General features: G+C 41.3%; 1 protein-coding gene across 1 annotated transcript in view; it reads left to right on the top strand.

The window, feature by feature from the left end:
- Window positions 1-3,188: 3,188 nt before the first annotated feature.
- lama1 (laminin, alpha 1) overlaps window positions 3,189-17,128 on the top strand; it is a 54,166-nt gene continuing 40,226 nt past the window's right edge. The window contains exons 1-14 of the mRNA XM_041968233.1: window positions 3,189-3,279; window positions 6,119-6,289; window positions 6,411-6,523; window positions 8,880-8,931; window positions 11,099-11,289; window positions 12,520-12,699; window positions 12,781-12,870; window positions 12,947-13,064; window positions 13,160-13,338; window positions 16,064-16,157; window positions 16,242-16,399; window positions 16,481-16,621; window positions 16,695-16,850; window positions 16,935-17,036. Of these exons, the coding sequence (XP_041824167.1) occupies window positions 3,210-3,279; window positions 6,119-6,289; window positions 6,411-6,523; window positions 8,880-8,931; window positions 11,099-11,289; window positions 12,520-12,699; window positions 12,781-12,870; window positions 12,947-13,064; window positions 13,160-13,338; window positions 16,064-16,157; window positions 16,242-16,399; window positions 16,481-16,621; window positions 16,695-16,850; window positions 16,935-17,036 (1,815 nt within the window). The 5' untranslated portion in view covers window positions 3,189-3,209. The remainder of the gene's footprint in view (window positions 3,280-6,118; window positions 6,290-6,410; window positions 6,524-8,879; window positions 8,932-11,098; window positions 11,290-12,519; window positions 12,700-12,780; window positions 12,871-12,946; window positions 13,065-13,159; window positions 13,339-16,063; window positions 16,158-16,241; window positions 16,400-16,480; window positions 16,622-16,694; window positions 16,851-16,934; window positions 17,037-17,128) is intronic.

Below are 17,128 nucleotides of genomic sequence, written 5' to 3' on the forward strand. Positions count from 1 at the left end.
CCAGTGGTTGCTTTGTGAACATCATAGAAACAGTTTTAGTTGTGTTTAACTGTAGGCAAGATTTAGAAAGCCACTCATTTACAGGAACCATAGCTGAAGTAAGAACAGAGGCTGCTTCTTGAATATTTTTTGCACTGGTGAAAATGACATTGTCATCGGCGTACATTTGAAATTCAACATTAACACATGAATTTGACAAATCATTGATATACATGGAAAATAACAAAGGCCCAAGTATTGACCCCTGAGGTAAACCAGTAGGGACATCTAGAAATGTTGATTTGACACTGTTAATGCAGACACACTGTTTCCTAAATTCTAAGTATGATTTTATCCACTGAATTGAGTCCATGGAAAAGTTAAAGTAGGTTAGTTTAGACAGAAGAATTTCATGATTTACTGTGTCAAATGCCTTTCGCAGATCTAGAAATACTGCACCAACACAAGCATTAGTGTCCAACATTTGTTTTATATATTTTCTACGAACAGACAGTTTGCAAACTCTGTGGAATGATTTTCACGGAAACCAAACTGCATTGGATGCAAATGTGAGTGGTCTTTATTTAAACGTTCATTTATAATTTTTGTTACCCACTTTTCAGCAACTTTAGAAACCACAGGGAGGATACTGATTGGCCGATAGTTGCCTATATTTGAACTATCACCAGATTTAAAGATTGGTGTGACTGTAGCCATTTTCCAGGATGATGGAACAACTTTTTGTTTAAATGATAAATTGACCATACAGGTTATTGGTGAAAGTAGTGATTATTTGCATAATTTTATGATATCTGTATCCAGCCCTTGAAAATCCTTGGTCTTTGAATTCTTTAATGAGCCAATGATGCTTGCAACTTCTGGCTCTGTTATTTCTCTTAGAGAGAAAACCGGCTATGCAGGATCAATGGGTCTGGCAGTAAAAATGGATGGTGGAAACATTTCTGTTCTCTCCCTCACTGAGTTAAGGAAAAAAATATTGAATTCATTAGCTAAGACAGTTGAATATGACTGGAGATGTAAGCAGACAAGCAGACCACATGGTTACTGGAACAATGCAGACAATCCTTCAGCAGAGATCAGTGATGAGGTGGAGGGTCTGCTCTTATTCTTTACTGATCGGATGATCACGGTTCACTTTTACTGGCTGTACAAAAAAGGGTCTGGGATAATTATAATACAACAAAACGGTGCTTTTTACGCGCGTTTTATTTGCACAAAACGCCGTTTTAAACGCGCGTTAAAGTGCGACAAAACAGCGCTTTTTACGCGCGTTCATTGAACGCCGCAAAAAACGCTGAAGCTTTAAGAAACGGCATATTTTACGCCGTTTTTGCCACATAAAACGGTGCTTTTAACTCCGTTTTTTACCACAAAACGGCGTATTTAACGGCGTTTTATTACAAACGCGCCAATAAAGTGGCGAATTTTGACCACTTTGGCTTGCCATACTGGGAAGCTTCCCACCGCGGTAGCCCAGTGGGAATCAAACCATTGACTAAAATGGCTGCGAAAAGACGCACAAGGAGTGCACAAGCACCCCGTGGAAATTCAACTCTGCATCACACTTATTGTTAAGAGACTTTGCAGACTACAACTCTGAAATGAATGAATGCAAAATAATGGCTTTATTATTAACTTTTTAATTTTTATTAACTTCTCTCTGAAAGATCCAAGCGCCCTTCATTTTTGTAACCCCCCCCCCCCCCCCCAATAAAGCAGCAAACACCTCTTCATCACTTCTCTCATTGTCATTGCCCGGCTGACAAAAGGACCCACTTTTTAAATGGCTCTGATTGGACGAAGACAGGTGTCATAGATATTTCCCTCCTTACCGCTGATGATTGGTGAGATGGATGTAATTCTACCGGACCACACGATTAAAACGAGGATCAGTTCTGCAGATCAGCCAATCAGAGCCGGAGTTATGAGGACATTTACCCCTCGTAATTCAGATTTAAAGAAAGTATTTGTTTCCATGTTAATGCATGGATCCACCTGTTTGCTTCACCACAGAAGAAGAGCTGGAGATGATTTTAAAGGCAGTAGGACAGAGTTGTGTGTCCCAGATCTTTGGACAGATAATGTCCACATGTTCATCCACATTTTCCTGAAGGTCTTTGTCTCCTGCAGCATATTTCCAAAGGAGTGATATACTAAAAATAAACAAATAAATAAATAAATTAAAATAATAATAATAATAAAAAAATTGGGCAAAGAGAATTTTTTTTTTACTTCTTATGTTCCTGTTTCCCCATTTTCTTTATCTTTATCTCTGATGATGCTTTCCCCTCTGATGAGTCTGCTCTATTTTGGGTGATTTTAGAGCAGAAACCACAAAAAGATCCTTGGGCCTTAAGAAGTTAAATAAGACCAAAATGTTTCGATACTTTTCCCCCTTGGTTTGTCTAAAGATTCTCATCATAAAAACAGAAGTAGGAAAAGATTGAAAGCCATGACAGAAAGACAACCCCCTCCGTAGATGGTACAGTCCACCCCTCCAGATGAGACAATAGTTGGAGCTGAATGAAGGAGGACAGTTAGAAGAGCAGAGCGCTGGTTTTACAGGATTTAACCCCTTTCTTACCGTCTGATTAAAGAAACACCAACGTTGTGTTTCTGCTCTTCAGACTGAATTATTTATCTTTGACTTTTGGTCAGAATTTCTGCTGATTCAATCATTGCAGATGAACGAAGCCAAACCTGAGCTGATAAAGTAATTTGCTTTGTTATCTTCATCTGGATAACAATGTTTGATCTGGACATCATGGGCCCAAAAGACAAAAAAAAGGACTCAAAGATGACATGTAGATCTCTAAAGAGTTGATGTCATAGAAAAAAAACATAAAAAAACAAAGAAAAATAAAAAATCATGAACATAAAGTAACTAAACGGATTTAAATATATTTTTATTCTAGTTTTCCTTCACCAACATATTGAATGTAAAAAGTTTCAGATCCCCTAACACCCCTGCCTTCCCATCAGATGGTACAACCCCTCCACTGAGCTGAATGAATGAGAGGGAGGGGGAGGGATTCCTGAATAAACTCTGCAGTAACACATTCCTCTGGGCCGCATTGACTCCACCAGTTAGTACTGGTTCCGCTGCAGCCTGCAGACCTGTCAGCGACCAGTTCAAATCTTCTTACTTAGCTGTGAACCAGTTTACCTTCAGTTACAGGTAGTTTAGCTCCAGCTGGACTTCAGCAGAGATGAAGCTCCTACTGCTGATGCTGATGATGATGACGGTGATGATGGAGCGAGCTGCAGCTCAGCACAGAGGTGAGATGATTGATCTTCACTCTGATTTCAAATCACTCATTCAGACATTAGTTGACTGAAGGTGAACAACACTGATGGAGGATGCCATTTATTTATTATCTGCCCATCACAGAATGACTGACCTGATGAGTTTAAGATCCAGCAGTTTCAGGACCTTCAGGATTTAGTAAAAAGGTTTTATCTTGGGTTAAGTTTTTCTCTTGAAGTGATTCAGTGGTGAAGCTGGAAGTTGAACATCAGCATGCCTCTTAGATATGTGTGTGTGTGTGTGGATGTTTGCTGCCAGTCAGAGGTCTTCCAGATGTTTAACTCTGTTTTTTTCTGAATTCTTCTTTGTGAAACTTTCCTGTAAACTTTCTTACTTCAGGAATGAAACAGATCCAGAAATCATCACTTTGATCTTCCTCTTTACCTCCACATTACTGCAGCTTCCCTCCCCCACAAACCCCTAAAACCTCCCCCATGTGACCACATCACCTCCCCCACGGAGCTGTGTGTGTGTGATGGGGGAGGTAAATCACAATATCAACAAGCTGATCAAACACATTCCAACACACACGTAAATTATCTGAGTCACAGTGATGTCACCAGGTTTTCTTCCTTCTGATTGGTCACCTGAAGAGTGCTGAATATCTGGATTTATTTTAGTGCTGGAGATTTGGTGGTCCAAACAGAAATAATTGGTTTTATTCTGGTTTCCTACCAGTAGTGGAACTAGTTAGTGGGGGAAAAGACCAGGTAGACATGAAATCAACTGTTCCAGGACTGCAGTGTGACAAAGTTGTGTCGATGTTTTAGATTTTGGTTTGTTTAAAGTTTGTTCAAGTTTCACGTATGAGACAGACGGACGGACAGATAGATAGATAGATAGATAGATAGATAGATAGATAGATAGATAGATAGATAGATAGATAGATAGATAGATAGATAGATAGATAGATAGATCTGTTCAGTGTTTTCCTTTCTCCCACCACAGAGAAAACCTCTGAGACAACAGCGAGGACTCGTCTGATTGGCCCTCTGGGGCCACCCATGATGCTAGCACCTGCACACAGCTGATCTCACACAGCTTTCATTAACATCTGTGTCTACATGTGTATGCTCTACATCGCCTTTGATGTTTAATGTCTCTGGTTCCAGAGTTAAAATCTGAATGGTTTTACTGGTCCACAGTCTGACAGTTCTGTTGTCATCATGTTCAAGGTGAAGACAGAAAACAGACACAACAAGCCGACTTCTGTCTGTTTAAAGAACTTTCTGTTCACAGATAAGCTCTTAATCCCTTTATGGCCCATTTACACGACTCTGAAGGCCTATTTCTGCTTCCTTACGAATGTAAATAGGAATTCCTGTTTCAAACGTTGTCATACGTCAACGTCCTCATACTCTCATATGTCTTTTACGTTTGCATTGTTGTTAAGTCAAGTCCTCCACTAGAGGGCAGTGCTGAGCTCAGAGTTCAGTCCCGCGATCTGACGTCGGTTTCAGACACTGGTTGGCAGTGGTAATGCTCCACTGTAAAGCTTTTTTACAATTGCCCACCACGCCATAAACACTCGAATAGCCTTTCTTCAAAAACTTGCAGTTGTGTCCTTGTCTTTGTTCTTCTTCTGCTTTTTTCTTTCTAATCCTCTTTTTCTTCTCTGGTTTGTTTCTTTGGCTGGTCGTTTGTCAGTTATTCGATTTCCAGTGGAATTGCTTTGTTTTCTGAATGGCTAACCTCTGCAAAAACAGACCAAATTACCCATGTAACCAATGCAGGAGATGGACTGAACTGTCAGTCCGTCTGCATATTCCTCTACCACGTCGAGTAGAAATGAGCCTTAAGGAGTGATACCAGATATACTATTAAAAAATGAAAACTAAACCTGCATGATAAGGGATAATGAGATAATACAATATTTTCCAAGTTCATTTTAATGAGATTAATTTGGCCAGCAATGGTTAGAGGGAGATTTGCCCAAAAACTCGTGTATTTTTTACTTTTTTTTAAATTAGATGCCAAAGCTTTTAGTGAAAAGGGAAGAGAAGCCAGGTGTGATCTCAACTCCAAGGTATTTAAAGCCCCTACTAACAGTTCTGAATGGAAGATGTGAAACTGGGATTTGAGAAATGACCTGAATCAGGGAAAACATTTCACTTTTTCCTAAATAAATTTTGTAATGTGAGTGTTTCCTGAAATTAGTCAGGAACCGATCTTAGTGGGTCTGCAACCTTTAGGATAATGTCCTCAGAGAAAAGGGACAGTTGGAGTGGAAAGCCCCCTCTCTATACTCAGGTACCCAGGTGATGTATCCCACTGAACTTTGGGTCAGATCTTTGTTCGCTCTGATCTTTTTACTCAGCTTTTGCAAAAGACCTTATTTATAGAAACCCAAGATTATTACATGGACTTTATTCTTTACATGTTTTTCTGCATTTTTCATTCACACACATCTTGGACTCTTGTTTACTTTAAACATCTTTATAAATTTTTTTATTGTTTTGGGGTATTTCATTCAAAATAGTAAATTATCTTTTTGGAGTTAAATATCATTTACTATTTTTTAAGTCACATGATTATATAGGGCAGATAAAAATCCTTCAGCTGATGGTTTCAGCAGGAATCAGCTGCTCAGTCAGTATTTTCCATTTAGATTTGGTGCGTAAAACTCACATGATCAGGTTGTGTCACTTTATTCAACCATTGGCTTTTAGATGGCGGCTTAGCGGAGAGATTAGTTACAGAAACTAATGAACTATGGGATGTAGTCTCTGATGATAAACAGGATAAACATTCATTTGTTTTTTTTTTATTCTGTCATTCATTCCGTTATTTGCTCATTCTGCTTTCTTTCAGGTTTGTTTCCAGCCATCTTTAATCTGGTCAGTAATGCAGAGATCAGCAGCAACGCCACCTGTGGAGACCCAGAACCAGAAGTTTACTGTAAACTGGTTGAACACGTTCCGGGACGAAGAATCAAAAACCCACATTGCCCCAAATGTGATGCCAACTCTGTCCTGGCCAAAGGTATGAGACCTGAACCTGAACCACAGAGTTCATTTAAAGGCTTCATCACACCAGCTGACTTTTGGCGTGGCGCCTCCAGACTCCACCACACAGTGATTTTCCTGTATTTTCATATCTGCAGAGCGTCATCCAATCACAAATGCCATTGATGGGACCAATCAGTGGTGGCAGAGTCCAAGTATCAAGAATGGACGAAAGTTTCACTGGGTCACCATCACACTGGATCTAAAACAGGTCATTTCCCCACTGAAGGACTAATAAAGGTTTCTTATAATACATGCACAACTCCTGTAAACAGGTAACACACACATCCTGTAAAAAGATATGCGGAGGGTTACCAGAGGGCTAGTAGACTGCCAGTGAAGCGTTAGCAGAGGTAAATAGCTAGTCGAGAGTTAGCAGAGGTCCAGTACAATGATTTACAAACTTTTTTAGCCACAAGATAACATATGACGACCTCTTCGCATTAATGCATTACTTTTGACAGCTCAAATAAAAATCCTAAATTATTTGGTAAATGTAGGCTATATTCTTTGGACAATGATCTGGTGAAATTATCTTGTGACCCCCGTAGGGATTTGGTAAAGGCTGGTCTAGTAGATGGCCAGTGGAGGGTTAACTGATATCTAGTAGAGGGCAAATGGACAAAATTGTTGGTACCCTTCGGTTAATGAAAGAAAAACTTACAATGGTCACAGAAATAACTTGAATCTGACAAAAATAATAATAAATAAAAATCCTATTAAATTTAACCAATGAAAGTCAGGCATTGCTTTTCAACCATGCTTCAACAGAATTATTTAAAAAAAACTCATGAAACAGGCCTGGACAAAAGTGATGGTACCCTTAATTTAATATTTTGTTGCACAACCTTTTGAGGAAACCACTGCAATCAAACAATTCCTGTAACTGTCAGTGAGACTTCTGCACCTCTCAGCAGGTATTTTGATCCACTCCTCATAAGCAAACTGCTCCAGTTGTCTCAGGTTTGAAGGGAGCCTTTTCCAGACGCCATGTTTCAGCTCCTTCCAAAGATGCTCAGTAGGATTTAGGTCAGGGCTCATAGAAGCCACTTTAGAATAGTCCATGTTTTCCTCTTAGCCATTCTTTGGTGTTTTTAGCTGTGTTTTGGGTCATTGTCCTGTTGCAAGACCCATGACCTGCGACTGAGACCAAGCTTTCTGACACTGGCCAGCACATTTCTCTCTAGAATCCCTTGATAGTGTTGAGATTTCATTGTACCTGCACAGATTCAAGACACCCTGTACCAGATGCAGCAAAGCAGCCCCAGAACATAACAGAGCCTCCTCCATGTTCCACAGTAGGGACGGTGTTCTTTTCTTCTTATGCTTCATTTTTCCATCTGTAAACATAGAGCTGATGAGCCTCAGCAAAAAGTTCCATTTTTGTCTCATCTGTCTATAGGACATTCTCCCAGAAGCTTTGTGGCTTGTCAACTTGTAGTCTGGCTTTTTTAAATTTCTGAATAATATGAGCAGCTGTAGCCACAGGAACATCAAGCTGCTTGGAGATGGTCTTATAGACTTTACCTTTAACATGCTCGTCTATAATTTTCTTTCTAATCTCCTGAGACAACTCTTTCCTTTGCTTCCTCTGGTCCATGTTGAGTGTGGTACACACCATGTCACCAAACAGCACAGTGACTACCTGTAGCCTATATATAGGCCCACTGACTGGTTACAAGATTGTAGACACCTGTAATGCTAATTAGTGGACACACCTTGGATTAACACGTCCCTTTGGTTACATTATTTTCACTTTTCTAGGGGTACCATCATTTTTGTCCAGGCCTGTATAGCAGAGGAGATAATGGAGGTTTAGTGGAGGGCCAGTGGAAGGTTAGCGGAGGTCTACTAACCGCTCCTTTATACCGGCTGCGCCACAGTTTTGTTCTATACCGGGAGCGTGTCAGGCATGAAGCACCCGCTACATTTAGCCTAGCATTTTCTAACAGTTAGCATACATTTAGGACCAAATAAAGCAAAAAATGTAACCGTTCATGTCTACAGCAAACATGTTTTAGCTAAAGTGAGACCAAACAATATACTTACAGATACTGCTGTTGCGGGAAAAAAGTAAAAAGGAACAAGCTTTGAACATCTTCTCATATAACAGAGTGAATAGCTTGCAGGATACCATAAACTCTTGCGGGGTTACTACAGGCGTTAAAGCAGTATCAAATAAAGCATGACTGTTAAAGAAACCAGTCTTTCCTTCTATTAATAAACATTCTATGACAGGAATAAGCCATATTACAAACACATCACAAGAATATGACACATACGTGGCATTTTAATGAATTTAATCAGCCTGAGGGCAGAACTAACAGTGTAATAGTAAACACTGACTAAATGATTGGATGCCAACATGTTCGTGTAGGTTCTGTCATGTCACAGCAGCTCTGGTCAGGAGGAAGAGTGGGTTTTCATTCAGAAGGTTCGGTTTGATCCAGCTTAAACCGAGGACATGTTCATGTGTACCATGTTATTAGCTGGATAAAAGGGCAACTGAATGTGGTGTAATGATGCCACCTGACTTTTCTGCTGGTGACATTGCTGTCTGTTCTCAGATTTTTCAGGTGGCCTACATCATCATCAAAGCAGCTAACTCTCCGCGACCAGGTGAGAGCAGTTTGTTTACCTGTTCTTTGTTTCATCTGTTTACAGTCTATTTACACGTTTCTTAATCATCTGAGGCGTATTCCATCAATCAAGGTTTAGAGAAACTCTCAATTATTTCAATAAGTCTGGCTCATCAAACGGAGATGTCCGTCTCATCATCGTAGCTTAAACAAGTCCCATCTGAGTTAACGTGGTAACTACTGCCAGCAAACAAGTCTGCTCCAGACCAGGAGCAGGCTGCTCATTGGTCCGTTTTCAGGGCCCTTGCGGATTCATACCATGATGGTGAAAACAAAGTTGCACTGTGATATATGGTTATGCCGGTACTGGGATGTGTGACACAGTGTGTGAGATATCACTTCCGGAAGAGGTGCATGTGTGTGTTCAAGGCCACGAGGCTGGAATAAAGTTAGCTGACTAAAACGCTGAGATCTTTGTGTTTTCTGGACATAACAATAACCACCAAAAACCTTGGGAACAGTAAGTAGTATAGCTGATTTGCAGCCCACACAAGGAACAAAGAAAAAGATGTGATATTTTTAATGGCTGCCAGGCACTGCTTGTCAAAATAAACAAAAAAATAACTATCACGGTGCATTACGTTGGTGTGGCTGATTGGTCTGCCTGCACTGACATCAGTACACAGACTAAATCATTTGTGCTTGTCAGTTGTCACTAAAAATGGCGACTGGTCAAAATGACGGCAGTATTTATTTTTAATGATCAACACGAGCAAAGAGCACCGAGGCAGAAACGTGGGGGAAAAAAGATTCAGAATAAAAGATGAAAGAGGGGAGACAGATGACGAGGAGGTGGCAGGTGTCAGAAAACTCAGGATATTTCACATCATCAGCAGCGACATCGTGTGAGTTCAGTCTTTAATAAACGACGTGTTAAAAGCTGCAAACATTTGTCTGAACATAACATGAGATCATCCATGTAGCTGTAATAATGACCCTGGTACTACTTGTAGTAATATGTGATTTGTTGCTGCAGTGTTTCATCCCTTCAGTCCAAACGTAAAAGCTACTGCTTATTCCAGCCTTGGACATACAAGGTTTATATGGGATTTTCTATCATAGAGAAAATATGAATTAGTTTTATGTGCTGTGTTAAAGTGATAGATGGATATTTCAGTACTGAGGCTGCTCAGCTAAACTAGTCTGTACACATCGGCTACTGTCCACATCTGTCCACATCTGCCCACAGCTGTCCACATCTGTCCACATCTGTCCACAGCTGTCCTGGTCCAGCTCAGAAACAGCTGTAAACTGGGTCAATAAGGAACATTTTTATAAGTCCAGGTTAAAGCCGATGAGGAAACTTTGTGACTTCATCAGTGTGTTTATCTGGTTGTAAAGGATGTAACTGCAGCATTTCCTGCTTGTTTGCTTATTTTACTGCATGAAATGTGTGGTGGGACCTGCTGGACTAAACACACCTCCACAGGTGGGCTGCTGCATGGAAAGGTTTGGAACCCCTCTCGTTTTTACTGTTGTATTGATGTTAACATATTTATGGTAAACTGGCATCGATTCTAGTCATTCAGCATTAGCGTTAGGGTCTTGCCTAAGGACCCAACTTGAAGGTGTTAATATTCATCCCTTGTAGGATTCGAACTGGAGTCTCCCAGTGATTAATTAGCCTGTGTGTATGTGTGCATGTGTGTGTGTACTTGCATGTGAGCATATGTGTGCAGTATATGAACTGGGGTGGCCTGGCTTTTTGTCCCAGTCCGACCCTGATGGGTGCACAGACCACCACCGTCACAACGCTGCCTCCTTTTACGTCTCCTTCTGAGAATGAACATTAGGAAGATCTCCTCCCCCATCCCCATGTTTACTATTGACTAAAACTGACGTAGGAACTCAGAGGTGAGCTCTAAGTTCTGGACTGTCCTCTCGTGGATGTATTGCCTAACAACCACGCCAATGTAAAGGGTGCTTTAAAGTATGAGAGGAGTGATGTTTGAAACAGACGCATCTATTTATGTAAGTAAATGGAGCATTAATGGATGTCTATTAACAAACTGAGTTATTCAAACAAAATGTTATTTTTCTACAAAGCAGATTGTCTGGAAAGAAATGAAGTCCCTTTGTTCTTTAGTTTGCTTCCTCTACATCTGTAATGTGGATATTTTTACACGTCCTCCCCTGTCTGTCTCCAGGTAACTGGGTCCTGGAGCGTTCTCTGGACGGTGAGACGTTCCTTCCCTGGCAGTTTTACGCCATCAGTGAAACAGAGTGTTTGTCTCGGTACAACATCACCCCCAGACTTGGACCCCCCACCTACAAGACCGACACCGAGGTCATCTGTACCTCCTACTACTCCAGACTGAATCCACTTGAGCACGGAGAGGTGGGACAGACTGTCCATCTGTCTGCAGGACATGTCTCTCTGACACGTCTGTCTCTGTCTCTCTAACGCGTCTTTCTCTCTGTCTCTGAGATATGTGTGTTTATTTTTTAAGATGGCGCTGAGTGTGTGGCTAGTTACAGCAGCTTCATGTCTTCTTTAATCTTTCTATTGTTTTATTCTGTTCCTTTTCTTAACTGAATTTTCTTTTTCTTACTTAAACCCGCTGACGTGGAAATCTTCAGCTTCCATCACATTTCTCTGGGTCTTCTCGTCCTTTTCGCAATTTTTGGTTGAGGGCTGTGTTGACCCCGGTGGGTGGGGGGGGGACAAAAAAGCAGAAGAAGAATGAAGACGAGCACGTAACAACAACAGTAGAAGCTGTGCGAGCTCTTGAATACAGATACGAGTGTTTAGGGCGTGTTGAGTGGTTGGAAACAACCTTATACCAGCCTGGACAGAGCCAATGAGCTGAATTTCTTCTTCAACAGATTCAGCTGTCTCATCACACTTAACTTTACCCACCATCCCCCCAGCTCACCACAGCCTTCAGCAACCCTCCTCCACTGTCATTCCCCCCATCCACACCTCTACAAGCTCCAGGTGAGGAGACAGCTGAAGAAACTCAACGTGCAAAAGGCTCCTGGACCTGATAGGCTTAACCCCAGAATCCAGCTGTCTCTCATCTTCAACCTGAGTCTGATGCAGGAGAGGGTGTCAGTACTCTGGAAAACATCCTGCCTGGTACCATTTCCTAAAAAGCCTCCCCATCTGGACCCTCAGACTCTAAAATAGTTGCTCTGATGTCACATGTCATGAAGGTGCTGAGAGACTGGTCCTGAGCTACCTGAGACCACAGCTGGAATTCATGCAGGACCATCTTCAGTTTGCATATCATCCCCATATTGGTGGAGGATGCTGTTGCTTACCTGCTGCAGCGTGCTCACATTGGATGGTGGTGCAGGCAGTGTGAAAATCATGTGTTTAGATTTTTTCTGTGCCTTCAATACCATCCAACCATCTTTACTGAGTGGGACGCTTCTGTCTATCTGTCTGTCTATCTATCTATCTATCTGTCTATCTATCTATCTATCTATCTATCTATCTATCTATCTATCTATCTATCTATCTATCTATCTATCTATCTATCTATCTGTCTGTCTGTCTGTCTGTCGGTCTGTCTGTCTGTCTGTCTGTCGGTCTGTCTGTCTGACCTGTCTGTCTCCATCTCAGATCCACACCTCTCTCATTAACGGCCGTCCTGGAGCTGATGATTTGACCTCTGACCTCCTGAACTTCACATCAGCTCGTTACATCAGACTGAGGCTTCAGCGAATCAGAACGCTCAATGCTGACCTGATGACGTTAAGCAGCCACGACCCCCGAGACATCGACCCCATCGTTACCAGGAGGGTAAGACAGGCTGCATTTGATCACATGACCATGAGGGTGAGACAGTATGTGATAGATCATGATTGTGTTTTTGTGTGTCAGTATTTCTACTCCATAAAGGACATCTCTGTAGGAGGGATGTGTATCTGCTACGGACATGCCCAGAGCTGCTCGCTGGATGATGTTACTAAGGTAACCAGAGACACACCTGTTCTGTGTAAATGAACCTCTGAGGAGAACTCTGACTGATGTGTGTCTGTGTCTGAAGAAGCTGCAGTGTGTGTGTGAGCACAACACCTGTGGAGAAAGCTGCAATGAGTGTTGCCCTGGTTACCACCAACAGCCATGGGAACCAGGAACCATCTCTGAGGGAAACACCTGTGAAAGTGAGACCACGTCTGTCCTCACCTGTCTTTCATCACCTGTTTGTCTCTCTCCTATCTGTCCATCACCTGTCTGTCCTCCTGTGTCTCCCCCTCAGAGTGTAACTGTCACAACAAGACTGAGGACTGTTTCTACAACCAGACAGTGTCTGAACTCTCCCTGAGTTTAAACAGTCAAGGTGTTCGTCGGGGAGGCGGAGTCTGTATCAGCTGTCAGCAGAACACTGCTGGTATCAACTGTGAGACCTGCAGGGACGGGTACTACAGACCTCCTGAGGTACTGCAGTTTAAATTGGGCCTGGGCTGAGTCCCGGCATGTCAGCTGGTACTGCATCATATGATCCTTTGTAATAAACACTTCTCAGGATTTTTGGTTCTGGATAGTTTAAGTGATATTTTTATTAAAGTACCAGATACCAAGAACTTTGTCTACTCATGACTGCACCATGCCCTCTGGCTTTGGCTGACCTCAGTTTGGTCCTTCAGGCAGGTGTTGTTGCAGAAGGAAATCATCACATTTCAAATGAAAATTGTGCCTCATGGCTGTAATGTTCCATGAACCCAGAGACAAGTGGTCTGAGGCGTTGTCTGAACTGTCAGAGATGCTGAGGTTGTCATCTGACAGATCATCTTGCAGCTCATAATTCTGACCCATGCTTTCAGAGTATGATTTGGGGCTGTGTTGTGAGTGGTGATTTTGCTCTTTGTCAGTCTTTAGTGAAGGTGACATCTGGAAGCTTCAGGGCTGTGGAACGCTTTGATGCATGAGGTGGCAAGTTCAGTTTTAACAATGGCTCCACATGTCATTAATACATAAGAATGTACACATGGGTGCAAGTTACAGACTTGAAGGCTGGATTGTCTTCTAAGCCTGGTGCATTGTTATCTTGGAAGTATGCATGTCTCAGATGTCTAATATTCCTTGGGATGCACATGACAGGAATGTTTGACCTGGGAGGCTGCCACCATAGCAAAGATATTGCCAGTATGAGAGGAGAATTTATCGATCATAGCCTGGTGGAGTTCATGGTAGTCACTTCTGACACTGGGAGGTTAACACAAGAGAAACTGCTGGAATGCTTTGTCCCTGGTCTTCCACACATGTTTAATTTTCTCCCTCTGAGTTGCATGGGGAAGGTCAAAATAATTTTCAATGTAATGATCAGAATTGTTCGGAACTAAGTGTTCAATTTCTTTGGAAATGTAAGTAAGCTCTTGAAGGTGGAGATGCTGTGAGGTTTGCTCTGGTGAAGGCGAGACTAAGCTAATCGACCTATGGGACATCATGTGCTGAGGTTCTCTGTTGCAGAGAGACAGAAGCTGAACAGCTGTTACTTTCATGGTTGCGTGAAGCTGAGCGGTTCTAGGATTCCTGTGTCCTCTGCATGGCATGCTGAAAACTTCCTCAGTCTCTGAGTCAAGAAGGACTGGAGTCGGTAATCTGTTAGTGGAAGAAAGTGAGCCAGAAAAAAAGCACCATCCACATAGTTAAATTACTTTAGTGAGATGTTCTGACCAGAGTTTAAAAAGTTCCTCCTCCAGAGGTCTACCTGGTGTTTGCCAGTCTGATAAAAAGTGTGTGGTGTCATTGTTTGCAGTATGAACCTCATGGAAGAGATTAGCATTTCGTGCTTTGATAAATTCTACTTTCTTTTCCAATTTTATTTTACTCTCAGTGGTGAGGATGATCTGCCTGTGAGAACAGAGAAGCAACCATTTAAATTAGGAGTGTTTGGTTGCAATTTGTGCATCATACCATCCCCTAAAAGTAAGAAAGGAAGTCAGAAGCAAAATTAGAAAAACGGAAAAATTAGAAAAGACAAAATTTGGAAGTTTTTTTGGAAGAAAAAAAGATTTAAAAAAACAACAAATATGTATTATTATGCATGTAATTCACAGTAATGCAGGTATTAGAAAGCCTTAAATGGATGTAATCTTGTTACAGGTCATTTTTGGCAAGTGCCCATGAATAATTATCAACATTCAGTTCAATTATTTATGTGAAAAACTACAGAACAGAAAGAATATCTAGAACTACTAACTATAGATTAATATTAGTGTTTTCCCCCTTTATGTATATACATGTCAATCTTGGACAGATATGGCATGCAGAGGAGGCAATGAAGGCTATGAGTTAATACATTGACCTTCACAACCATCAGTTACCACAATACACAAACAAATTATACTTCATTTAATACAAGCTCTGGTACTGTGGTCATCTAACATTGTTAATCTGTTGTTTACTTCTTTTGTTTGTGTTTAGATTAAGGTGAAAGTTAATCATATATGAGGGCAGTATTTGTCTTCAGCTGTTCCAAGTACTGGCTCGACCGATGCATTGGCACATACTGGAACAATGGTGGCAGATATAAACAAAACATTAAAAAATAAGTAAGAAAATTGAAATAAAAGAAATAGATTTGAGGAAGTAATTAACTGATATTACAACTACAGTGGTCACATAATGCAAAATAAAGTTTTTTTTTATATAAAAGGAAAGAGCCAATGATATTTTTCATCAACAATTGTTCACTTAGGACGACCCTGCATTGTTTTAATAGTTTTAATCACTTTAGCAAAATGACTTATACTTCATGTATAACAGGAAAACTTTGCCCTTTAACTTCGCACTGTCCCATTTAGTCAGTAAAGGTGATTTGTGATGTCAGTGTAAATAAAACTTACCTTAATAATGTTTTTTTTCACACAAAATCAATGATCTACATTAATGAGAGTAAAGAAGTTCGCTTGTTTTTCACTAGGCTATTGTAACTGTAGTTAGTTCAGTTCAGTTTATTCAGACATCATGGATATTAAAAAGAAAGAAAACAAAACATAAAAAACATAATGTTACAGAATCAAATAATCTGAAGATTCTAGTTACTGTGCATATGATGATGATATGAAGTACTTCAGATGATACTATAGACCCTCTAAAGTACAGACCCATAACTATTTGTTTTCTGTATCTGTGTGTGTGTGTGTGTGTGTGTGTGTAGGTTTCTCCATATGCAGACTTCCCGTGTGTTGAGTGTAGCTGTGATCTGAGAGGATCAAAGTCCTCAGTCTGTTCCAGAGATGACACACAGCCAGGTAAGTCATCTCATCACCAGCGTTTCTTGTTCTTCTTTTCAGCATCCGTGACAACAGACTGCAGCTGTGAATGTGTGTGTCCAGGTGTGTCTGCAGGCCAATGTGTCTGTAAGGAGGGTTTTGCAGGTCGACAGTGTGATCGCTGTGCCTTTGGATACAGAGATTTTCCTCGGTGTGTTCGCTGTGAGTGTAACCTGGCGGGCAGCACCAACACCGATCCATGCAGCCCGTGCACCTGCAAGGTAAACGGTGACATCATAGCTTCACCTGCTCTCCGATGTGTCATCTGTCATGTGACGTCTCACTTGTACTCTCCTCCTCAGGTGAATGTGATGGGAGCACACTGTGACCTGTGTAAGCCAGGTTTTTATAACCTGCAGCAGAAGAACCCGTTAGGCTGCACTGACTGTTTCTGTTTTGGTGTTTCTGATGTCTGTGAGAGTTCTGTCTGGACTACAGCTCAGGTAACACACATTTCTGCTCAGGTATGAACCAAACTCAGAAAACATGCAGTCTCTGATAATTTTCTTTGTTCAGGTGGTTCTTACAGATGCTTTGTTGCAGCCATCTCAGCCTCTCCAATCCCCCCTAGTTGTGTATGGCAATGATCTCCATATTCCAAGCAACACCTCCTCTAGAGGTCACCAACAGGTGCTGCAGTGGGCAGCGCCTCAAAGTTTCCTTCACAACAAGGTTTGGTACTGTTTCTGGTCATAAAACCAAACAGTGATCTATCCATTTAGCTGTGTCACTAAACATGCCATGGCCACTTTTCAGCTGATGTCTTATGGAGGTTTTCTGAACTTCTCTGTGGCTTATGACATCCCATTGGATAATCAAGACCACTCTCTCCCTGCCCACTGTGACATCATTATTGAGGTGAGAACAAACTCAAATCTGTAAATGTTGCAGTGCATAAGTATAGCTGAGTATCATCTACGTAGATATGAAACTGTATGCCATGCTCTCTA

This window comes from Melanotaenia boesemani, chromosome 18 (assembly GCF_017639745.1).
Source record: "Melanotaenia boesemani isolate fMelBoe1 chromosome 18, fMelBoe1.pri, whole genome shotgun sequence".
NCBI lineage: Eukaryota > Metazoa > Chordata > Actinopteri > Atheriniformes > Melanotaeniidae > Melanotaenia > Melanotaenia boesemani.